This window comes from Hemiscyllium ocellatum, chromosome 18, assembly GCF_020745735.1.
Source record: "Hemiscyllium ocellatum isolate sHemOce1 chromosome 18, sHemOce1.pat.X.cur, whole genome shotgun sequence".
NCBI classification, from domain to species: Eukaryota; Metazoa; Chordata; class Chondrichthyes; order Orectolobiformes; family Hemiscylliidae; genus Hemiscyllium; species Hemiscyllium ocellatum.
The window spans coordinates 81,027,056-81,052,560 of record NC_083418.1 but is presented as its reverse complement, the minus strand read 5'-3'; the positions used below and the strand labels follow the sequence as shown (position 1 = coordinate 81,052,560).

Here is a 25,505-nt window from a genome sequence, read left to right as displayed (position 1 = left end):
ATATGACAAGAAAACAACATTATGTCTTAAATGAAGTGTTGCACAACTGTAATGTTTAGAGATCTCTGAAAAGCAGTGATGTCTTGTTTATAGACCCAGATTTAATGATGTTGGTGATTGAAGTACACTTTCAGAATGTTGGTTTGTCTTAAACCTGGATTCTGTTAGCAATAGAATTTTTTTTATATTTAAAAAAAAAAGAGTTGGAGAGGGATTCTGATTGGTCCCCTGCTTTTGCACCACCATGCCTTTTGGTGTTTGCCCTCACTGCAGCCTTGGCTCTGGGCACTGGTTGATGGATGGACTGAATGGGGTGGATACCAGGAGAATGTTTTAGTTTGTGGGCCATACTAAGACTCCAGGATACTTGTTGACAATAAGGAGATCTCCCTTTTATGGCAGAGTTTTTTTTGATAGTCGGTAGAACGTAGGAGTCTTTTCAGCAGGAAATAAATGTCGGTCGGGTACTTAAATCCATTTCAGGCTGAGTTAGGTAGTTTAAGAAACTAGGAAGTTGAGGATTAAGGTCAGGCAGGACAACGCAACTGAAATCACAACTGGGATCTTCATGATTGGTACAGAAGGTATTAGGGGCTGAATGGTCTGATCCTGATCCGAAATGTAACGTTCCTACAGTTTAATAGAAGCACAGCACAGAAGAGCTCCTTCAGCCCTTGGAACCTGTACTGGCAATTTTTTGGGATTCCACATTCCACTAAGTTGGATGTTGGACTCAGCCTTTCTATTGGACGTTCAGTCATCCCGCTTCAGACACTGAAGTCAGTGGAGCTGTGGGCAATGCGGAAGGATGTTGCAGGTTACAGGGGGACATAGATAAACTGTCGAGCTGGACTGAGAGGAGGCAAATGGAGTTTAGTGCAGAAAAATGTGAGGTGATTCACTTTGAAAGGAGCAACAGGAATACAGAGTACTGGGCTGATGGTAGGATTCTTGATTTGGAGGTGCCAGTGTTGGACTGGGGTGTACAAAGTTAAAAATCACAACACCAGGTTATAGTCCAACAGGTTTAATTGGAAGCACTAGCTTTCAGAGTGTAGCTCCTTCATCAGGTGGAGTATTGCATGCAATTCTGGTCTCCGCATTATAGGATGGATTTGAAAACATTGGAAAGGGTGCAGAGGAGATTTATTAGGATGTTGCCTGGTATAGAGGGAAGGTCTTATGAGGAAAGGCTGAGGGACCGAGGCTGTTTTCATCAGACAGGAGGTGGTTGATTGAGACATACAGGATGATCAGAGGATTAAATAGGGTGGACAGTGAGAGGCCTTTTCCTCAAATGATGGCAAGCATGAGGGGACACAGCTTTAAAGTGAGGGATGATAGATGTAGGACAGATGTCACAGGTAGGTTCGTTACTCAGTAGTAAGGGCATGGAATGCTCTGCCTGCAACAGTAGTGGACTCTCCAACATGAAGGGCATTTAAATGGCTTTTAGATAAAGATGTGGATGATAATGGAATCGTGTTGGTCAGATGGGCTTTAGATTGGTTTCACAGGTCAGCGCAACAGATGTACTGCGCTGTAATGTTCTATGTTCAACATGGTAATGGGAATGCCCACTCTGTTTCCCGTTACTGGATCTGTGGTGTGCACAACAGAATGTCTGTGACCAAGGGAGTGGCTTTGTAGAAAAACTGGAGTCATAGATATGGAAGTTTCCAGCCACAGCATGTGCTGGGTTTGACAGTGATTGCTGAGTCATGCATTACCATTTTCAATGGGTACCTACAGCTCAGTAGGTGGCGTGCAAGAAATATCTGCACTGCCACCAGTTCCATTTTTGCATGGAGCTTACGTTGACTCTTCATCGGTGCGCACGCAGATCTGGATGTTTACAAACTTATTCAATCGTGGAATTTTGGCCAGCATTTATCACCTGTCCCAAGTTGCTCTCGAGAAGGTGGTGGTGAGCTGCCTTCGTGAACTGCTGCTGGCCACGTGTTAATGTCATTGCAGAAGGAATTTCAGGATTTTGACCCAATGATGCTGAAGGAACAGCAATACATTTCCAAGTCAGGACAGTGAGTGGCTTGGAGGGGGACTTGCAGATAGTGACATTCCCACCTATTTGCTGCCCCTTGTCCTTTTAGATGGAAGTGGTGATGGGTTTGGAAGGCGATGTCTGAGGAGCTTTGGTGAATTTTTACAGTGCATCTTGTAGATGCTACACACTGCTGCTACTCTGTCAGTGGTGAAGGAAGTGGATGTTTGCGGCTGTAGTGCTGATCCTACAGGCTGCTTTGTCCTGGATGGTGTCAAGCTTCTCGGATGGTGTTGGAGCTGCCCCCATCCAGGCAAGTGGGGTGTTTTCCATCACACTCCTGACTTGTGCCTTGTAGATGACAGAGAGGAGCTGAATCACTCGCTGCAGGATTACTAGCATCTGACTGTGGTACATTTACAGTTAGCTCAGTTCAGGTTCTGGTCAGTAGTAACCCCCAGGATGGTGGTGTTTCAGCAATAGCAACACCCCATTGAAATACATGATGCAATAATTAGATTGTCTCTTACTTGCGATGGTCATAGCCTGGCATTTGTGAGGCACCAATGTTACTTGCCACATACCATCCTAAGTTTGGCTATTGTCCAGATCTTGCTGCATCTGAACATGACTGCTTCACTTGGTGACAAGTTGTGAATGTTACACTATGTTCAGCACCAGCACACATCAGATTGACCTTGTGATGGAGGGAAGGTCATTGAAGAAGGATCTAATGATGACTAGGCCTAGGACACGACCCTAATGAACTCCTGCAGAGATGTCCTGGAGCTGAAATGAATGACCAACAACAATGACCATTTTCCTATGTGCCAGGTATGACTTCAACCTTGAAGAGTTTTCCCAGATTCCCTTGGGCCCATTTTGCTAGGGCTTGGATATCAAAAGCGGTGACTGATGAGTAGCAGCAGACCATTCAACCCCTCAAACTTTCCCTGCCATTCAAAGAGACTATTGCTGATGCGCTTAACCTGAAATCTGCGTATCTACCTACCCTTAACCTTTCACCCCTTATTTACACAACAATCTACCTACCTCAGGCTTAAAATATTCAAAGGTTCTACTTCCACTACTTTTCTAGGTAGAGTGTTCCAAGAATCATGGCCCTCAGAGAGAATTCACCCGATCCATTTTAACAGGGGCCCCAAATTCTAAATACTCCCATAAGAAAAAACATCCTTTCCTCACCTCTCCTGTTCAGATCCCTCAGGATGGTAGGTTTTAGTGGAGTTTCCTCTCATTCTTAACTCCAGCAGATTCAAGACAAAAGCCCCGAAACGTCGATTTTCCTGCTCTTCGGATGCTGCCTGACCTGTTGTGCTTTTCCAGCACCGCTCTAATCTTGACACAGATCTCCAGCATGTGTAGTCCTCATTTCCGTCCATCAGATCCAAGCCTACCCTGTCTAAGTTCTCTCTCCAAACAGGCCATCCCATTCCAGATATTGGCCCAACATAACTTCACTGAACATCCTCCAATACAGATACAGCCTTTCCTCAAAAGAAGGGAGTTGCCCTGGGAGTCCTCAACATTGACATTGGATCCAATGAAGTCTCATAACTTCAGGTTAAACACTAGCAAGGAAGCCTCCTGCTGATTACCAGGTACCATCCTCCCTCAGCTGATGAATCGGTGCCCCTCCACGTTGAGCAACACAAAGGAAGCACTGAGGACGGCATGGGCACAAATGTAATCGGGGGGGGGGGGGGGGGGGGGGGGGGGGGGGTGGATTTCAATTTCCAGCACAAAGAGTGGCTCAGCAGCAGTACTGCTGATGGAACAGGTCAGGTCTGACAGGACATCGCTGCTAGACTGGGTCTGGGGCAGGTGGGGAGGGAACCAACCAGGGAAAAATGTACTGGACCTCATCTTTACCAATCTGCCAGCTGCAGATGCATCTGTCCATGACAGTATCAGTAAGACAAACCACCCCACAGTCCTTGTAGACACAAAGTCCCACCTTCACACTGAGAATACCCTCCATTGTGTTGTGTGGAAGAAGTCGCGAGTTTAAATGAAACAGATTGGAGGGGACAGGATTAGGGTAGATCCCAGGAGCTTCCTTCAGTAGGTGGGAAGGAAACAAAAGGAACATAAAACTCTCCCTTTTAAAGGGAGGAATGAGGGGGCCATTAGAGTGGTAGGCAGTGGAGGCTGATTTTTTCAAAATGCATTCAAGGCTGAGATGGATAGATGAGAGAGACAAAAAGGGTAAAAGGTTATGGATATCAAACAGGAAGATAGAGTTGAGACCACAGCCAGATCAACCACTATCTTATTGAATGGTGCAGGCATGAAGAACCGGACAACCTATTACAGCTCCTATGTGGAGTCATTGCAGTCAGAAAAAACAAGTGTGATTTTATTTTACTCAAAGTAAAATACTGATTCACAGATGTTGCATATGTTAGAAGATAAACAAAGAAAGAAAGGTATAGTTTCAAATCTGAAGAAAACAAAACTAAAAGAACTGTGGATGCTGGAAATCAGAATCAAAAACACAAATAACTGGGAAAACTCTAGTCTGGCAACATCTCTGGAGAAAAAAACCAAATTAACATTTCGGGTCCAGTGACTCTTCTTCCAAACTGAAGAATTCTTCAAACATGGAGGGTCACTGGAGACTAGAACTTGATCCCTCGTTCCCTCCTGGTTTCATCTCAATGTGGAAAGGACAGAGTCAGATGTACAGAACAGAAACAGACCCTTTGGTCAACTCTTCAATGCCAACCAGATATCCCAACCTGATCTAGTCCCACCTGCCCATACCCCTCCAAACCCTTCCTATTCATATACCCATGCAGATGCCTTTTATTTGCTGCAATTGTACCAGCCTCCACCACTTCCTCTGGCAGTCCATTCCATACACACACCACCCTCTGTGAAAAAGTTGTCCCTTAAATCTTTCCCCCCTCACCCTAAACCTATGCCCTCTAGTTCTGGACTCCCCCACTCCAGGGAAAAGACCTTATCATAGGAGATGGAGTTTAATTCAGATAAATGCGAGAAGCTGCATTTTGGGAAAGCAAATCTGAGCAGGACTTATATACTTAATGGTAAGGTACTAGGGAGTGTTGCTGAACAAAGAGGCCTTGAAGTGCAGGTTCATAGCTCCTTGAAAGTGGAGTCACAGGTAGATAGGATAGTGAAGGCAGCATTTGGGATGCTTTCCTTTATTGGTCAGAGTATTGAGTACAGGAATTGGGAGGTCATGTTAGAGCGTACAGGACATTGGTTAGGCCACTGTTGGAATATTGCGTGCAATTCTGGTCTCCTTCCTATTGGAATGATGTTGTGAAACTTGAAAGGGTTCAGAAAAGATTTATAAGGATGTTGCCAGGGTTGGAGGATTTGAGCTACAGGGAGAGACTTAATAGGCTGGGGCTGTTTTCCCTGGAGTGTCGGAGGCTGATGGATGACCTTATAGAGGTTTACAAAATCATGAGGGACATGGATAGGATAAATAGGCAGTCTTTTCCCTGGGATTGGGGAGTCCAGATGTAGAGGGCATAGGTTTAGGGTGACAGGGGAAAGATATAAAAGAGACCTATGGGGCAACTCTTTCACGCAGAGAGTGGCACATGTATGGAATTCCAGAGGATGTGGTGGAGGCTGGTACAATTGCAACATTTAAGAGGCATTTGGATGGGTATATGAATAGGAAGGGTTTGGAGGGATATGGGCCGGGTGCTGGCAGGTGGGACTAGATTGCGTTGAGATATCTGGTCGGCATGGACAGGTTGGACTGAAAGGTCTGTTTCCATACTATACATCTCTATGACTCTATTTACCATCCATGCCTCATGATTTTATAAACTTTTAGAAGGTCATCGCTCAGCCTCTGACCCTCCAGGGAAAATAGCCGTAGCCTATTCAATCTCTCCCTATAGCTCAAATCCTCAAATTTCATTAAAAAAAGGCAGAGAATGAAATTGGAAGTTTTTGATATGGAGGAGTGGGTCCACTAGTGGGAACAGATAACATTAGGACAACAGCTTGGCAATTTAGGACAAATGTTCGGCACAACATCGTGGGCCGAAGGGCCTGTTCTGTGCTGTATTGTTCTATGTTCTATTAGCTTCACTGGGGATAGACATGTTGAGTGTGTGAGGGCTTAAAGCGATAAATACCATCTTCTGGAATTTTACTCCTTTATCTTTGGGGATTGGAGTGTGTTTATGCTGAACATTCCCCGCGGAAAACAAACCTGTGATGCAGTGTTCATGTTTGGTGAATCTAATCTGTCATGGAAAGTAGAATCTTGATGCACTGACAAACTTTCAATTAAAATACACAGATTACCGAAAACCACTTTCATTAATTTGACTAGATTACACCCAAGAAACAGTACTGTAGACACAGTTGCACCTAACTGTCATCCTGTCACCCCCCTCCAACCCCCGTCAAACCAAAATGCTCAGACAGTATAGTTTTACCTCCATCTTTATTCTGGGCCCTGGGAGGGACAGAGAATGGTCGCTCACGTCCAGAACTAGAGGGACATGAGTTCACAGTCTTCTCTGGAACAGTTTCTCAATCAACTACTTAGCCATTTTATAAGGAAGAGCATCCAGATAAGGCAATATACATATTGATTGGGTGACCATTACAATCAGTGAGTGTCAATAGTAAAAGATTAAGCCATCGGCTGTTACACTGGCTTCACATAATGAATGCATTTCACCTTGTTAAACTGACCTCACAGACTGAATGCTTCCAATATTGTTAAATGGTTCTACATAATGACTGCTTTTCAACCTTGGTAACCCATTAACCCTCCACCTTGGACATCAAGATGTATCTCTACTTAGTTCAGTGTTTGTAGTTAAAACCTATCCATGCCTCCACAAATGGAGGCAAGTGTAACTGTGCTCTAAAGCATAATCAGTGATGTTCAATAATTGAATCACTCGTAGATTGAAGAATGGTAAAATTCTCCATAGCAAGGAGACACCACTTAAAACATGTTGACTATTGTTTTAATCAATATTCTTGACAAATTGTTGAACTGATTAAGACATTTCAAATTCAATTTCAGGAGGAAAACGTCTTTCAGACATTCACACTTGAAAATTTCAGCACTGGGTCAAAATCTCACTTACCTTCCTATCATTTTGCTCGGTCGAATCACCAACATAATGACCCTACAGGAGAGCAAAGGAAGTGAATTAATATTGTAATTTTCCACCCCTCTTTCATTCATACCACAAAAATAAATTCTTTTTAAAAAGCCTAATGTATCCCTAAGGTTAAAAATGTGAAAAATTTCCAAATTTATATTGCATCATTGCTAATTAAAGGACACATCTACTTATGTGAAAGGCAAAGTGAAGTTAGCAGAAACATCCCACAATTAACTCACTCACAATGAAGAGGCCAAAAAGGTTCAGCTAAAAACCAATAAGAGGGATTTAAATAAAGGAGGCAGAAAAATTATGCAAACCTAACCTACAAACAGGCTGGAAAAAAAGTTTACACAAGTCCATGATACTCAGAGACTCAACCTCATAAGAAGGATTCCTTCTAATATCCACCGACAATGAACGGGTGCAACCGAAGAACAGGCTGGTAGAATACCCAAGGCCAACATAAGGAAGCATGGAGGCACCGTAGCATCAGGCAGATTGAGGGTTGGGGGTGGGGTGAGGAGAGAGGATGTGGAGCTGCAGTCAGTGGATCACATTGCAAAGAAGGTCAGCAAATGGAACAATTCCACAAAAGTTCACGCGTCCTCTGGGACGGCCTTCCTTAAGGAGAAGCACTTAGGGAACCTGTATTAAAATGGCCATCACTTGCTAAAACTGGTACTGGGTTTTGAAGCCAGTGATTGGATTTTGTTCCAGCTAATTATGAATCAAACTGTTGTCCAGAAAAGGCACTAATTATATTTTCTTTCCTCATTTGACACATACATTTGATTCTAATATGACCTTGAGTTGGGATGTCACCTAGCTTCGACTTGCCATTGCTCTCCACAAGTCTCATGGAGTCTTGTAACACAAGCCTCACTTCATTCAACACTTGCTCAACGTGGCTGTACCACAAGGAACGTAACACATTTTATTGTCCATTAGGTCAATCATGGAGCAGTATTACTTACATCGTGCAAAGGGTAGGCTGCAGTGTAAACTCCACTGGCAATCAGACTAGTGATCCCTATGAGGAAACAGATGCTGCTTAAAACAGTTGAGAATATTACACTACACGGCTTAAAAGCTTCATTATCACAATCAAACTATTCAGACATTTGGATGAGAGCTTAAAAGGAACCTAGGAGTGAAAATAATGGGTGAAGATGTTTGCCCTTTTACAAGTTCAGAACATGGGAGAAGGTACTTGGCAAACCCAATGAGTAGCAGCACATGGTCAGTTACACAAAACTGCAAAAATTACATTTCAACTGGCATTAGTACTTGCCTTCGTGACAGAGTATGTGCTTCAACAGACACAGTACATCAGTCTCACTGGCTGCCTTAGTGACCATTTATAGAGATGAAATGTAGCACTGTGCCTTTCTGTTAAAGAAAGGACAGAGGAATCTCTTACCCATGCTGTATTTTGCCCTGGTGCAAGTTGTTCTTTTTAAAATTTCATAAACCTAGCAGAGAAAAGAACAAGGTATTATTTCATGAAGCAGCAACATTATTGCGTTTCCCATGTCAGGTCATCCCCTACAGATTACCTAAATGTTTTCCAGCATATTGGGACAGCTAGGAATAACATTAACACAAGACTCCATTTTTTAAAATCAGCTTTCCAAATTTTCAAGGATCCCAGACAATTTTTAAAATAGATATTTCATCTATTCATGTTTTGTTTTCCTCAAATTTCTCTACAAGTCACCTCTGGCTTAAGCCCCTCTCTTTCAAAATTCACTCAACCACTGCTTCTCTCGATAGTCTGAGTCCAATTTCAGGTGCTGAGGAAATATGACTTAAAATTCATAAAAGGGTACCTTTCCCACACCCCAAATACAACAGCAGCCCAGGAACAGGCCCTTCAGCCCATCAGGTCTGCACCCACTGTTGCCATTCTAAACTAATCCCATCTGCCTGCGTGTGGTGCAGATCCCTACATTCTCTGCCTGCTCACGGCTCTGTCTGAATGCTTCTTAAATGTTGCTGATGTATCTACTTCATTTCCCTCAGACATTTTCTAGGATTATATAAGCAGTATTTATACCAGCTCTGTCGTGTTTTAATATAGATAACAAATTCAACATCGCTGCTGATTTATTCCTGACCCCAAAATCCAGGCCAATCCGTCAGCTACAAAGAAAGCTGCCCTCAAAGACGGAGCAGGTATTTGACATGGATTTCCTCATTCCTGACAGCAGTTCAGAATCAGGCCCAAGTCAAAAGGGATCTACAGATGTCAAGCAACTATAATGTCAGCAAGTAGGTTACACAACCACATTGCAGTGTTCACTTAGACAACAAAAGGTAGCACCAAGTGTTTTCATCAATCTACATTTTCAGATAGAAGATCTGATAAAGCTGCTAAAATTTAATTCTATGAACAATTAAAGATTTATAATTTTATCATAATGAAAAAATTCTAAATTCGTGAAATGTCAAATTTTACCCTTTGGGCCAATGTGAGTAGCTACGACCACAGTGAAACCTCATTCATCATCATGCAACTTTTCCATACAAGATTAACAGCATAAAGACAGCTTTATCAACTCACTGGTAAGTAACTGCACTCAAAGAGAGGAGGGGGTTAGTGGAAATCACTACAGGACACTGAGGAGCAATGAATACCAGCAACATGCCCATCATTCAGCTTAGGAATGAATTCCAAACTTGCAGTCACTTAGTTTGAGTGGGGTAACGATAACAAGCAATCACATTTTCTTCATTACCACTGCAAAATCCAGGTCAACGTCTTATTGAGAAAGGCTCACATGGAGCTGGGAGGGAATTCCTATTCAGAAATACACTTGGCTATACAACTGGAAAAAGATGACATCACTAGCTGCGTTCTCCAACATTTGATCCCTCTTCAATTAGGTGTTACAATAACCAGCACAATCCCATGCCACGATTTCTGTGAAGGTTTAGCCTCGTTATTACTGGCTTATGTTGGAACTGAAGACAGACATTAAAGAATTTTACTGTCATGATCCTGTTAATAAATATATGCAGAATACAAAATAGTCAGGAAGCATTTTGCCTAATGTTTTCCAAATTCTGATAGTTGCTACTGTTTTCACTAGGCTGCAGTGTGATGAATGGAGGGACTACCTGAAGCTGTCAAGAGATCAAACATCACAATGTTAAAAATTGTGGCTATATATAGTTAAAAGAGCAAAATACCAGATCTGTCTCAGTTTCGTCAAATTTTGAAACATCTAAAAGCACAACGGTTCAGTGCCTCCTTATTCTTCAGTGATTAAATATTTGAGAATTTAATAACATTTTAGTTTTGTTTTCCAGATGATGTCCAAATATGCTAGACTAGAAAAGGACAAATCAAAACAATCAACTTTTAATGATTCAATGGATTGCTGCTTTGAAAGTGAAGTGAAAAAAAAAATCAAAAAAATTTAATAAAATCTCAATACAAAATACTGTCAGTGAAGGCTGGATTGCAAATATGTTAACTGTCAAATAAAAGCACAAAAATAAGTCTAGCATCAACTTGCCTCCTCAAGACATTTTAATTGTTTCACAGAAAATAGCACAGAATTTGGGAATGGAATGGGACAAACTGGAAATTGGCAGAATGGACTCAGCTCCTTTTCCACCTATCCACTCCACCCTCTCCTCCCTGACCTATCACCTTCATCCCCTCACCCACTGTACTCTATGCTACACTCCCCCCACCCCACCCCACCCCACCCTCCCCTAGCTTATCTCTCCATGCTTCTAGCTCTCTGCCTTTATTCCTGATGAAGGGCTTTTGCCCGAAACGTCGATTTCGCTGCTCGTTGGATGCTGCCTGAACTGCTGTGCTCTTCCAGCACCACTAATCCAGAATTTGTTTTCCAGCATCTGCAGTCATTGTTTTTACCTCAAATGGTCAAAAACCTCCGTGAAAGGAACTGGTTTGAAACCAGATTTGATTAGAAGCTGACAACACGGAGGTGAGGGGGCAGTACAATTTAATTTAGCAGGCAGGAAGCAGAGGTGTGAAGATTAACCAGTCACAGAATATGCAAGTCTTTGTCTAGATTAAAAACTGTCGTTTCCAAAGGGGGAAAAAAGAAAGAGGCTATCCCATCTCTCGATGCTAGAGTCTGCATTCAAGAAATTGGTCCAAACTATTCATAAGCCTGTAAGAAACTGCTGGGAAAATTCAGTGCTAGATGAACAACTGCAGCCCAGATTGATTTATCAATAGGGAGAACATGAATATAGAATATTAAGAGGTGATTCAATAAAAGAGTCCACAATGATTAAAAGATTGGATAGGTAAGCGAGCAAGAGCAAAGGGCCAACAAGAGCATGAGAGTGTATTTATGGAGCTGGACAAACTGGAACAATGTGCTGGGACGTAGGCCAGATTCTCGGTTAGAGAGTGGTGCTGGAAAAGCACAGCAGTTCAGGCAGCATCCGAGGAGCAGGAAAATCGACGTTTCGGACAAAAGCCCTTCATCAGGAATAGAGGCCGAGAGATAAATGAGAGGAGGGTGGGGGTGGGGAGAAAGTAGCAAAGAGTACAATAGGTGAATGGGGGTGGGGATGGAGGTGATAGGTCAGGGAGGAGGGTGGAGGGGATAGGTGGAAGATATGCAGGCAGGACAAGTCATGGAGACAGTGCCGAGCTGGAAGTTTGGAGCTGGGGTGATGTGGGGGGGAGAGGAAGTGAGGAAACTGGTGAAGTCAAATTGATATCTTGGGGTTGAAGTGTTCCGAGGCGGATGATGAAGTGTTCTTCCTCCAGCCGTTGGGTGGTGAGGGAGCAACTGGGGTGAAGGAGGCCCAGGACGTGCGATGTAGGCCATTCAGGGATGAATGTGTTTGGGAACACTCCTTCGCACAGAGGGGTCTGAAAATGTGGATCTCACATTCCTAAAGCGTGCGCAGAGTTAATTGAAAATTTCAAAGCTAAAACACCTAGTTATTGCAGTTAAGGGATATGGAAGAAAAGTTGGGTGTATGAAGTCAAGACACAAAGCAACCATAAACAAATGGTGAAACAGGCTGAAGGACATCCTTTTGTACTATGTTCCTACAAAGGATAAAAAGGGTCGGCAGCAAGAGATCAAGGCCAAAAATTACTGAAACCGTTTAGATGCAACTTGCAATCTCTCAAACTATTAAGCAAAGGCATGTGGGACCAAAAGGAAAGTGGCAAATAAGACAGAACTGCCTCTGACAACAAAGGCTTATTAGAAGTAAACGACTATTTTTAATTTAATTTGGGACAGTGCAGGAGGCCCATTGAGATCCATTCTGTAATGCTCACCATGGGGCAATATTACTAATGCCCTGACAAAGATTGTAAACAGATTTACGTTGAGGGTACAAAAGTCTGTGGGAAAGCAAAAGCTTGTTGAGAGAAGGGAAACAGTCAGTGGAAATAAACAGCCCAGGCTGATGAGTAACAAGCTGGGCTCAACTCTGACTAATGTAAGAATATGCATAAATGAGAAACGCAGTGACAAGATCAATCAGTAATAGTTTTAAAATCTTAAAAAAAAAATCAATGCAACTTTATTACATTGTAAAGTTCCCACAAATAAAATTTCGCAAAATATATAATAGCACTTAATTTTTTTAAAATATTCATTACATGTGAAGGAAGCCACAGGTTGGTTTAAACAGATTGAGAAAGATAATCAAGTGTTGTAAAATGCTGGAAATAAAAAAACTATTTGCATGAACTAGAAGCAGACATTGATCTTTCCACTTTAATCAGAAGAGTGATTTTTTGATTAAAACTTCCTGTAAATAAAAAGCTGGGAACAACTTACTACAAAAATAACTTATTGTCCCCATTTCTCTTTACAAACAAAAGCACAAAAAATATAATCCCATATGGTAGCAATCAAACATTCACAGAACGCCTACTGCCTGCCTCCATTGTTCCAAAGTTTTAAAATAGGGGCAGGAGAAGATCAATGACCTGTGAAAGTTCTGACTTTTTAATATCTCCACTGGATGCTGCTGGAGGAGGCAGGGATCTGTGCGGTCTTAAAGCAGATGAAAAATGGTACCAATGTCTAGTCTACTTTACAAGGCCACTAGCAAACAATGGTGTTAAGTGAGGAGGGAGAGAAAGGACAGGGATAGGATAGTCTACTTGGAAATTAATTGGGTAGCCAACACAAGAGATTCCCGTTATGCAGAAAACCTTGCATCATCCCAGACACCAAATTTTAATCCATCCATCTGCAGACTCCTGTTTTGTCAGCATGAGTCTGACCCAATGCTTCATTCTGACAAGCTCGAGATATCCCACAGGAACATCTTTCAGAAAATGAGTGAAGCAAACAAACAGCCAGTTAATTGTGACAGTGGACTAGTTTCCCTTAATTTAGCAGTCTGAAAGAAATTTAGCAGTCAACACAGATTCAAACATGGCCTTCAGAGTTCCACTATGTGGATGGAAAATTATTCCTCTTGCCATTTGTGACATACTTAATGAACAATTATTTCCTTTTAATTAACATCCTCATTTAGGCTATGAGACAAAACAGTATTTTAAGCACAAGGGATTGCTTTTTCAGTGTTTGAGTATGGGTTAAATGAAGAAAAGTTCAGAAAACAAAATTAATAACAGGTCGAATAAAGAGAGGTGTGACAGAACAAAGCATAGATCATTTTAAATACAGTGACAAATTTAATCTCAATGTAACTGGTTGGTTGTCAAGTCTCAGTTGATGCATCCTTACTCAAGTCAGGAAGGCCCTGATGAAGGGCTCTGGCCCGAAACGTCGAATTTCCTGTTCCTTGGATGCTGCCTGGCCTGCTGTGCTTTAACCAGCAACACATTTTCAGCTCTGATCTCCAGCATCTGCAGACCTCACTTTTTACTAGATAGTGCTCAGGCTTTGGGGAGACATGGGATGAATTACCTATCACAGTATTCCGAGCTTCTGACGTGCTGCTGTCGCCACAGTATTTATATGATATGATGAGTCCCGTTGAGTATCTAGTCAATGGTTATCCCAAGAACGTGGATAGTGGGGGATTCAGTGATGGTAACATTGTTGAATGTCATGGGGCCATGGTTAATTTCCCTCTCATTGCAGGTGGTCATTTCCTAGCATGTTATTTGCCACTTGTCAGACCAAGCCTAGATTCTTATAAGTTTTATTTGGTTATCATACCATTAATCTAGAAACTACATATTGTAAAATACAAGTGCAACTCATACTGAATATTAAATTGACTTTTCACTAATACGATTCATGGTTAGTTAAACTTTCAATGTTCTTGTGTATCTACTGTAGGTTATAAGAATCATCTGTTTCACTAGAGTTTTTTGTTATCATTTCCCAAGGACTAATTTTAACTGAAGTGAATCAATTTCAAAACTGGCATGATCTCAACGGTGGGGGATGGGGGACTCCATTCACAATTTATCAAAAGTTTAAGTGAGGCCAATAAAGCACTTTCCTGTGTCTTCCAACCTCTTCAGTCAGGCAGGATATACAGAAGCTGGAACATACACACCAACAGGTCAAGGGAATAGCTTCTTTCCTGCGGAATGGACTTCTCTAACTTCAATTAGAATGTCCACCTTGCTTTTGCCCACCTCCTGTGCAGCTGTAACCTTGTATGCTTTGCTGTAAGTGTCCCATGATCGGATCTCCTTGTTTGCCAAGACCTGCCTGAACTGCTGTGCTCTTCCAGCACCACTGATCCAGAATCTGGTTTCCAGCATCTGCAGTCACTGTTTTTACCGTGCTCACTCTACTGAAGTAGAAGTGACAACAATAAATCAATTAAAGTTGTCTATGACATGGGGTCAGTATCAACATTTCTTCATCTTTAGAAGGGATTGGAGGTGGTTGGAGATTTTAGGTATTTGAACTGGTTTCATGAATGGCTTCTTTTGCCATGACTTTTAGGGAAAGGGGGGTGGGGGGGGGGGGGGGGGGGGGCGGAGAGGGGGGGGGAAGGGAAGGGGGAGGGGGGGAAGGGGGGAGGGAGATTATAGTTGACAGAGAAATTCCCACACCCCTGCATATTGGCTTTGGAAGACTGCCCATGGTGAACTATATGGATGGGTACAAGGCAAATTAGCAGAGAGAGTGCGCAAGAGTTTGAAAATTACATTGTAGGGAATCTAATCTAAAATTACATCAGTGTGGAAACAGGACATTTGGCCCCACACGTCCACACCAACCCTCCAAAAAGAGTAACCCACCCAGACCCATTTCCCTCTGCCCAATGCACTAACACTACAGGCAATTTCCCATGGCCAATTCACCTGACCTGCACATCTTTGGACTGAAGTGAAGCTGGAGCACCCGAAGGAAACCCACACAGACACTGGGAGAACGTGCAAACTCCAGACAGACAGACAGACAGAGTCACCAGAAGCAGCAGTGTGAACCACTGAGCCACCGTGCTGCCCACATTTTAATAGGGGCTTTTATTAGATCAGTATATTGTTAACGAGTTGGAGGTAGAAAACAGATCGGAGAGAGAAAGGAGGCTTAGATTTGCAAATATTTGTTGTTTAATGTTCACTTAAGAAAAAAATTGATATTTTTCTTTAAATTGTGGAATTTGGGGAGTTCTCGGTCACTCATACATTAACAGATTACGAGGCGAGCTGAGCTTTTCTATTTCATTTAAATTAACAGAAGGGTAAACCACTGTGTCATAACAAAAACAATGAATACAAAGTCCCAGATAACCAAGGCAGACCTTTAATTCAATCACTGAAACCTGCCCATCCATGATCTACTCCCAAGGGCACTGCACCCAACTATCCAGCCTCCTGCAGCAAGCAGTGGGTTTAAAAAGGCTCTCTAAGTCCAAGGATGTCTGCAGAGTTGGGATCTTTCTGGATGAGGTGCTTGCCTCACTGGCAAAAATCTAGCCCTTTATTCTCCAGTACCTAAAATCAAAGTTTTTTTCTTTATTTTCCCAAGTGTTTCATTGTTCTAAAACCACCCACTTCCTCTAACCCAACACTACTTCCCAGAGCTTTGTTCCCGGTCACTCGGGGGCTCTCCCTCCACCATCCCCAACTCCTACTTCACTCCAGCACTGGGATCTTCAATAGCCCAGTTACATATTTCCTCTATAAAATCACCATCATCCCGGAGGACCATTATAGTGAAAGCCAGGACCGGTGAGGGTTTAACCTGAGGGTCAACATGGTTCAGGCAATAGGAGAAGCTGAGGAAACAAAGGCTTCATGGTCATCTCAGTCAGCATAAGGACTAAACCCATGCTGTGGCACCACCCTCCATCACAAACCTGCTGGCCAGCTCCAAGTCTCTGCCATTAAAACGCTTGCTCCTTGTTTAAAGGTTCTCCTTATAATTCTGCTTTTGACCAAACATTTTGACAGCACTCCTGAAATTTTGGATTCAGTGCAATTTTCCCCCTCACACTTTATGAAGCACCCAGGGATGTTTTAGGTTAACAATGTTGATAATTTTTGCTCATTAGCATGCATGTTTTTAAGAAGCATATACTGCCTTTCCATCATCCTAAACAACTGCTCACCTGCTTCTAAAAATATGACCATCACATCTAAAAACAAGATTGATGAGTGCTTGGAGAGGGAGTAAGATTTATGTATGATTCATTGCACATTTATATTTGCCAACACCACTAATCAGCACAATTTAACAATTTAGAGGGGACCTTAATATTTGAAATGTTTGCTTTCCACCCAAAGTTAACAATATTCACAATCACCAAACAAGAGCTGTAAAATCTGCAGTACACTACAGAGACTAGGCCTGGACAAGGAACCTTGTTTATATTTTGAACTGTAGCTTATTCTTCAACCAGTATCAATCAAGATACAGGAAGGTACATTTCCCAAATTAATCCTTTCATAGGGTCTTAATCATTCTTCAGCAAGAAGTAACTTTCATTTGATTAACTGAGGGGCTAAATTTTATTCTGTTCACATGTGGTTAGTTGTAAACACTTTCCATGGGGAAGAAAGCCAAATGGTCCAGGTCACAGGTAATGCTATTGATGTGTGATTGTAGGGTGTAGGTTTGCTCGCTGAGCTGTAGGTTTGATATCCAGATGTTTCATTACCTGGCTCGGTAACATCATCAGTGGCGACCTCCAAGTGAAGCGAAGCTGTTGTCTCCTGCTTTCTATTTATATCTTTCTCCTGGATGGGGTTCCTGGGGTTTGTGGTGATGTCATTTCCTGTTTGGTTTTCTGAGGCATCTAGATCTATGAGCCCCCTCTCCCTCGTAGACCCACAGATGAAAAAAAAAAGCACCATTTCGACTGGGACAACACATCTATCCTGGGACAGGCTAAGCAAAGACATGCCAGAGAATTCCTAGAGGCCTGGCGCTCCAACCATAACACCATAAACAAACACAGATGCAGATACCATCTATCAACCCCTCATAAAAGAACAGGAAATGACATCATGACAAACCCCAGGAACCCCATTCAGGAGAAAGATATAAATAGAAAGCAGGAGACAACAGCTTCGCTTCACTTGGAGGTCACCACTGATGATGTTACCTAACCAGGTAATGAAACGTCTGGATATCAAACCTACAGCTCAATGAGCAAACCTACACACTAAACCGCAACCTGAGCTACAAACCTTCACAAACCTTGTGATTTATGATTTTCTTGGCGCTTTATGGCTCAGGGTATCACACAAGACTTTTACTCAAGGACAGTTACTTAAGTGATTTAGTAATTTAAACAGGCTTATGACATTAGCTTTGTACAGAGAATGTTGGAGAAACTCGACAGTTCTGGCAGAAGCTGTGGTGAAAGTTAACACTCAACCTAAACTCCTTCTGAAGTGTCACAAGACTCAACTTTAACTGCTTCTCTCTCCACAGATTCCGTCAGACCTGGTAAGTTTCTTGAGCAATTTGTGTTTGACAAATTTGTTCCTGTTGTTTCACCAACATCCCACATCAGTCACAGGCCACCCACTGAAATATTAAATATTGTACTTCTCTCTTGACCTTCAGGAAACTATCAAACTTGACCTCTCTGTTCTCCATAAGCAGGGAGAAAAGCCATGGAGAAACTACCAAACTACAACACAAAATTGATTTAACATCTAGCAGCAGGAACCAATTCTTATTGTCCTCCTTTATTTTCAAAGCTAGACAGAGGTTTATTTTATGATGTGCTTTTAAAAGGATAAACATCTGGCAAATGTGACATCTGACAGATCACTCTGGACAGAGGATTCTCTCCCATCAGTAAATTTACTGTGAAAGTCACAATCTTGTATTGGCCATTCAGAATTCACTGACTTTCACATATTACATTTAGTGCAGCATGACCTCTAACTTCCTATTTCTGATTTGATAAAGCATCAAAATCACATTAAAAAGAGAAGCAAAATACATTTATAATGAACATATCCTCCCAGCTGTGTAGAACATAAAACATGTTCATTTTAGTTCATACGTGCAAATTGTTTACTCAAATTGATGTGAAAGGAAAACTCTGATCTATCTCATCCATTCTCTGTCAGAGTTGTAGAAGCTCTGTCTCAGTCTGATTGAAGAAAATATTGATAGATTTCTGATCATCAATGGCAGAGTTATGAAATGGTGTGAGCAAAAGGCATTGAAGTGTTTGATCAGCCACGATTATATTGAACGACAGAGAAAGGCTCAAAAGGTTTTGCCTAATCAAACACAGGAAGTGGACACCACCGGCTAGGCCAGCATTTATGGTCTATCCCTAATTACCAGAGTTAGTGGTGACAAATTGCCTTCTTGAACCACTGGTATAGGTATATCGACAATGCTCTTAGAGAGTTACAGGATATTGATCCATATCAGAGGATTCAATAGAACGGGATACATCTTGCTCTGTGTTCCTGCTCTATACCGTTAGCATATTCCTTGATAAGGTTTCTTCATAGCCACCCAGCCAAACAGATTCCAGACCAACTTGGGAAAGTCACATTGGAAATGCACAATCTCCTTCAAAAAAACGTACCAGAAGGTCATGAAGGAGCTCTTATGAGTACCACCTCTTATGAAATTATCTTTACTCCAGTCCGAAACAAGTCTGGCTCTCGAAGAATACAAAAAAAGTCAACAACTTATTTCAGGAGTCCATTTATTTAATGCAAATGTATCAGCCTCACGCTACCCTCAAGCTGTAAACCAAAGCAGAAGAGCAGTAGGCCATTCAGTCCTTTGACCATGTGATGCTAGAAAAGTACAGCCAGTCAAGTAGCATCTGAGGAGGACAATCAATGTTGAAATTAAGCTCTTCATCAGGAATGAGGCTTGTAGGCCAAGGGAGCTGAAAGATAAATGGGAGGGGGGTGGGGGAGTAGGAAGATAGCCAAGAATGCAATAGGTCGCTGATGTTGGGGGTGAAGGGGAGAGGTCAGAGGGGAGGGTGGAGCAGGTTGGTGGGAAGGAAGATGGACAGGTTGACAGGGCGGTGTCAAGTTGGAAGGTTGGATCTGGGAGAGGGGGGCGTGGAGATGAGGAAACTGTTGAAATCCACACTGATCACATGATTGCAGGGTCCCAAGGCAGAAGATGAGGCATTCTTCCTCCAGGCATTGGGTGGTAAGGGAATGGCGATGAAAGGAGGCCCAGAGTCCTTGGGGGAGTGGGAGGCGGTGTTAATGTGTTCAGCTACAGGACAATGGAGTTGTTTTATACATGTCCCGCAGAGAGGTTCTCTGAAGGGTTCCACAGGTAGGCGTCCTGTCTCCCCAGTGTAGAAGAGACCACATTATGAGGAACAGATACAGTAAATGACACGTGTAAAAATGCAGGTAACTCTCAGATGGATGTGGAAGGCATCTTTCGGGCCTTGGACGGGGGTGAGGGGTGGGGGTTGTGGGTGCAGGTTTTCCGATTCTTGCAGTGACAGGGGGAGAGGAGGGTAGGTTGGTGGGAGGCGTGAACCTGATAAGAGTGTGTAATGGAGGGAATTGTCTTTTTAGAACATGGATAGTGGTGGGGATGGAGATATATCCCTGGTGATGGGGTCTCTTTGTAGTTAGTGGAGGATGTGATACCTCGAGGAAGAACACCTCATCTTCCACTTTGCCTGGAGGAAAGCCTCCTGTTTTGCCTTGGGACCCTCAAACCACATGGGACCAATATGGATTTCACCAGTCTCATTTCCCCTCCCCCCACCAACCCCTCTCCCTGTCCATCTTCGTTCCCACCTATCTGCTCCACCCTCCTCTACCTATCGCATTCTCAGCCAACTCCCCTTGCCTTGCCCCCCCACCCCCTCATCTCAGCCCACTTGGCTCACAAGCCTCATCCTAATGAATCAACATCTCGGGTACAAGCTCTTCTCCTGCTCCTCAGATGCTGCCTGACCTTCTGTGCTTTTCCAGCACCACTCAACTCTGCTCTCCAGCATCTGCAGTCCTCAGTTTGGCCCTTGGAGCCTGTTACACCATTCAATAGGATCATGGCTGATCATCCGACCGAGTCCCCTGCTCCCCCTTTTCCCCCCATATTCGGATTCCTTTAGCTCAATTAAATGTAATATCTCCTTGGAACCATTTAAAGCATTTGGCTTCAAGAACATTCATTATGACAGAGGATCCCACAGGCTCACCACTCAATGGCGACATTTCTCATCTCAAATCAAAAATGGCCTGGGATGCAATCCATCTGGCCCAGGGGTTTTGGTCGTTTTAAAGCCCAACAAAGCCTCTGATACTTCCCCATTCCCTACGTCAAACCGTGCAAGCTCCTCTCAGTCCCTTTCCTGAATTTCATACCGACATTCTCCTTTTCCAGAATGAAGCCTGAAGAGAGGTATTCATTTCACAGCCCTCCAATATCCTGCAGCTTCACACAGGTTATCCCCTTGGTCCCTAATGGGTCTTTCCCAGGTTAACCTCTTCCATGTATTTATTAAATATCTTAGGATTCTCCACAATCCAGTTCATAAACCCTTTTAGAAGCTCCCATTTTGCTCTAATTGCTTCAGTTCCCTCCTCACTTCCAGTGCTATAGTTGAATTGTTACCTTTGGACTTGCTAAACATCCTACCCTTCTTCCTCATCCAGTCTTGAATTGTCCTAGACATCCAGGGTTCCTTGAACTGCTTGCTCCTATGTTTCCCTCTAAAGGATAAATGTTGGACCCGTACTCTCACCAGCTCCCCTGTTGTTCTGTTGCAGACTTACCCACAAGGAGCTGCTCCCAGTCTATTGTGGCCAGATCCTGCTTTATTTTAGTTAAACCTGTCTTCACCCAATCCAAAGCTGTCTTTTGCAGGCCACCCTTTCCTTGTCCAGGACACATTTGAACTGTACAGTGTTGTGATCGCTATTGCCTCAATCTCTTGGCCGGTTTCCTTTCCCAGAACCAGTCCCTTGGTGGGCCTTCTATTGATAGAAAAACCTCCCGTGGATACATTCAGGAAACCCACCTCATCTATATTTAACATTATGTTTATCCCAACTGTTGTTGGGAATGTTGAAATCCCCCTGGAATAAGTACCTGATTATTACTCTCACATACCTGTGAACCATCGACATATTTGCTCCTCTATTTCAAGCTGATTCTTTTGGGGTCTATAATACACACCCAGTAAAGCAACTGCACCCCCCCCCCAAACATTTCTAAGTTCTATTGACAAAGCCTCGTTTGAGGACCCAACCAAGGTATCATCTCTCCTTATTGTAGTCATTCACTTCTTAACTAATAGAGCTACACCACCACCCTTTTTACACTCTCAAGATAATGTAACCTGGAATGTTGAGTTTTCAATCCAGACTTTTCCTCAACGTTTCTGTTATGATAACAATATCACACTTCCACGTGACAATCCACATTATTAACCCATTAGTCTTAGCTATTACATCACTAGCATTAAAAACCTTCTAGCCTTGCCCTCTTTACTGAGCTGAAATCACCGACTTGCTTCCTTTGCTGTAGCATAACTTGTCTCTGTTTTATCAATATCCCTGAAAGTTGCCGCTCAGGTTGATAGTGCTGTTAAGGCGACACATGCTGTGTTAGGTTTCATTGGAAGAGGGATTGAGTTCTGGAGCTGCAATATCATGCTGCAAGTATACAAAACGCTAGTGTGGTCGCACTTGAAATATTGTGTACAGTTCTGGTCACCATATTCCAGAAATGATGTGGAAACATTGGAAAAGGTGCAGAGGAGATTTACCAGGATGTTGCCTGGTCTGGAGGGAAGGTCTTATGAGGAAAGGCTGAGACGCTTGGGTCTGTTCTCATTGAAAAGAAGGAGACAAAGAGGGGATTTGTTAGAGACATACAAGATGATCAGAGGATTGGATAGGGTAGACAGTGAGAGTCTTTTTTCCCAGCTTGTATGAGGGGGCATAGCTACAAATTGATAGATTTAAGACGAATCAAAGGCAGGTTCTTTACTCAGAGTGGTAAGGTCGTGGAATTCCCTATCTGCCAATGTAGTTAACTCAACCACATTAGGGAGATTTAAACAAAACTTGGATAAGCACACGAGATAGTGTAGGGGGACGAGCTGAGAATAATTCACAGGTCGGCGCAGTATCGATGGCTGAAGGGCCTGCTCTGTGCTGCATTGTTCTATGTTCTAATATTGTGCCTCATCCCCCTGCCAGACTAGTTTAAACCCCTCCCAACAGCACAAGCGAAACTACCTGCAAGGACATTGGTCCCAATGTGGTTCAGGTACAGATTGTCCTGTTTGTACATGTCCCATCTTCCCCAAAAACTGTCCCAGTGATCCAGGAAACTAAAATCCATATTTTGGTTTAAATGTAAGTTGATTCATCCTTACCATTTAAACTGTGTACACTTTCCAATTCTGTCAGTAACTTTTCACTCTTGCACAGAATCTAAATTTCGCCATCAGCACACATGACCAAGCCAGACTTGTTGTGGTTCTGTTCGCCAAGCTGGAAATTTGTGTTGCAGATGTTTCGTCCCCTGTCTAGGTGACATCCTCAGTGCTTGGGAGCCTCCTGTGAAGCGCTTCTGTGATACTTCCTCCGGCATTTATAGTGTAAATTCCCAGCTCGGCAAACAGAACCACAACAACGAGCACCCGAGCTACAAATCTTCTCACAAACTTTGAACAAGCCAGATTACTACACTGCAGATTAAACACTTCACAGGTTCATATGTTTATAATTACTATAGGCCAAATGTAAGAATAAGACAACTAGCGAGTTAAAGTAAGTATGTGTATTTCTCATTTTTTGCCTCAAAGCCACAAAACCAGTTCGATACAGACCTAGCCATCAGGATGCATTCCCTGATGAAGGCCTTATGCTCAAAACATTGACTGTCCTGCTCCTTGGATGCTGCCTGACTTGTGTTTTTTTGCACTATACTCATTGACTTTAATCTCTGCCAAGCACCGTGATCAATTCTTGGAACAAAATTGATGAAGCACAACTGTTAGATACTCAAATTCAAACCCTAATTTCCAAGAATCAAATACAACCTACATCAGAAGGTAATCTCAATATTTCCAGATTTTACAGAGTCAGAAGTCACATGATACCAGGCCGTAGTCCAACAGATTTATGTGAAGTCAAGTTTTGGCAGCAGCGTTCCAGAAGCTTGAGATTTAAAGTAAACTGGTTAGATTGGAGTGGACAAAGTCAGAAATCATGACACCAGGCCATAGTCCAATACTAGCACCTCCATATCGCGGCCTGATTTTACTCAAACCATACACAAAAGTGTAGGGGGAGCTACGTTAAATGGAGTCCATTTAACCATTCCAAAAATCATGCAGGATATCACAGGGACAACTGATTATTTGTAAAAATCAAACACAGATATCCTCTGCCCAAAGTCACTTTGCAAACTATTAAATTGTCAAAATTATACTTCAAGACTAAGTTTTAATACTCACAATTGTGCTTCTTGTTGTACTGCTGAAAAAGTTATCCTTATCTGAAAGGTCAAATCTAAAAAGGGGAAGAATAAAGAATTAAGTGGATAAAGCAACAACAGTTAGGCTATTGTCTAGATGAAAGCAAAGTGGTGCCAGTGAGTAAAACATCACAGCACGTGTAACTCACAACCACAAGGTAATGTTCTGGGAACATGCATTAAAATCCTATTCATGGCAGGTGCTGAAATTGGAAAATCATGACAATAGTTACATGGTCACCATTGGATTAGCTTTTAAAAACCTATCTGGTTCTCCAATATCCTTTAGGGAAGGAAATCTGCCATCCTTACCTGGTCTGGCCTCCACATGACCAATGTTCTCTAGCAGAGGTTTGGGTATGACTTCTGAAACAGATGGTCAATGCTCGGAATAGCTACACAGCTTAGAAGGAAAGTAGCACATGACTCATTGACCTTGCGACTCAAGGGAACAGCTGCGTTCTATTCATTCTGTCCATGCTCCTCAAATCTTATACACCTCTAAGATCCTCCTTCAACCTTCTCTGCTCTAAAGAAAACAAGCTTATCCATCCCATCATTGAGATGGTCCATCCCAGGCAACATCCTGGTGAACTTCCTCTGCCCCCCTCCAGTGCAATCACATCATTCCCATAGTGTCATGATTTGGAGACACTGGTGTTAGACTGGGGTGTACAAAGTTTAAAAATCACAACACCAGGTTATAGTCCAACAGGTTTAATTGAAAGCACTAGCTTTTAGAGCGACGCTCCTTCATCAGGTGGTTGTGGACCTGGTGTTGTGTGACTTTTAAACTTCATAATGTGGTGACGAGAACTGCTCCCGGTGCTCCAGCTGTGGCCTAACCATTCTGTCCAACTCTAACATGACCTCCCTGCTCTTCTAATGTCATCATGACTGATAAAGGCAAGTACCCTGTATGCCTTATTAACCCGTCCTACCACCATCAGGGATTTGTGGACCAGCATTCCATTATCCCCCAGTTCCTCTGAGCTTCCCAGTGTCCTGCTATTCATAGAGTACTCCCTTGTCTTGTTAATTCTTTCAAAGTTCTTCAGCTCACACTTAAGGGTTAAATCCTATCTACCACTGATCTGCCAACTTGGGCAATCTACTTATATCCTTCTGTAACCCAAAGGCCACCTTCCTCATCATTTACCTTCTGGCCTATAATCAGATAATCCGCAAATGTACTATCACCCCTATATTCTGTATCAGATTAATGTCTATCATGAACAATAAAGGACCCAGCACTGATCCCTGTGGTACACCACTGCACAGCAGGCTCTGCCATCCTACACCAGATTTCAGCTGCAATTGTTGAAACAGAGACAGCCAGTTGGTCATTCAGCTTCAAATTGAATTCAATTATATTTGACCTTCACACAAAGTCTTTATTCCACAGCTCAAATGATCCAATGAAAGTCAAACTCAGTCTTGGAATTTTCAATGCAATGACAGTTCCAAATTCCCACTACCCTTTGCATTAAAAAAAAGGTA

The 25,505-nt window shown here is 42.7% G+C and overlaps 1 protein-coding gene across 1 annotated transcript in view; it reads right to left on the bottom strand.

Moving 5' to 3' along the window:
- Positions 1-25,505, bottom strand: part of ano1a (anoctamin 1, calcium activated chloride channel a) — a 200,217-nt gene that overhangs the window by 120,924 nt on the left and 53,788 nt on the right. Inside the window, exons 6-9 of the mRNA XM_060838674.1 lie at positions 23,986-24,040; positions 8,567-8,618; positions 8,121-8,176; positions 7,123-7,164 (exon numbers count right to left, since the gene is read on the bottom strand). Coding sequence (XP_060694657.1) covers positions 7,123-7,164; positions 8,121-8,176; positions 8,567-8,618; positions 23,986-24,040 — 205 coding nt within the window. The remainder of the gene's footprint in view (positions 1-7,122; positions 7,165-8,120; positions 8,177-8,566; positions 8,619-23,985; positions 24,041-25,505) is intronic.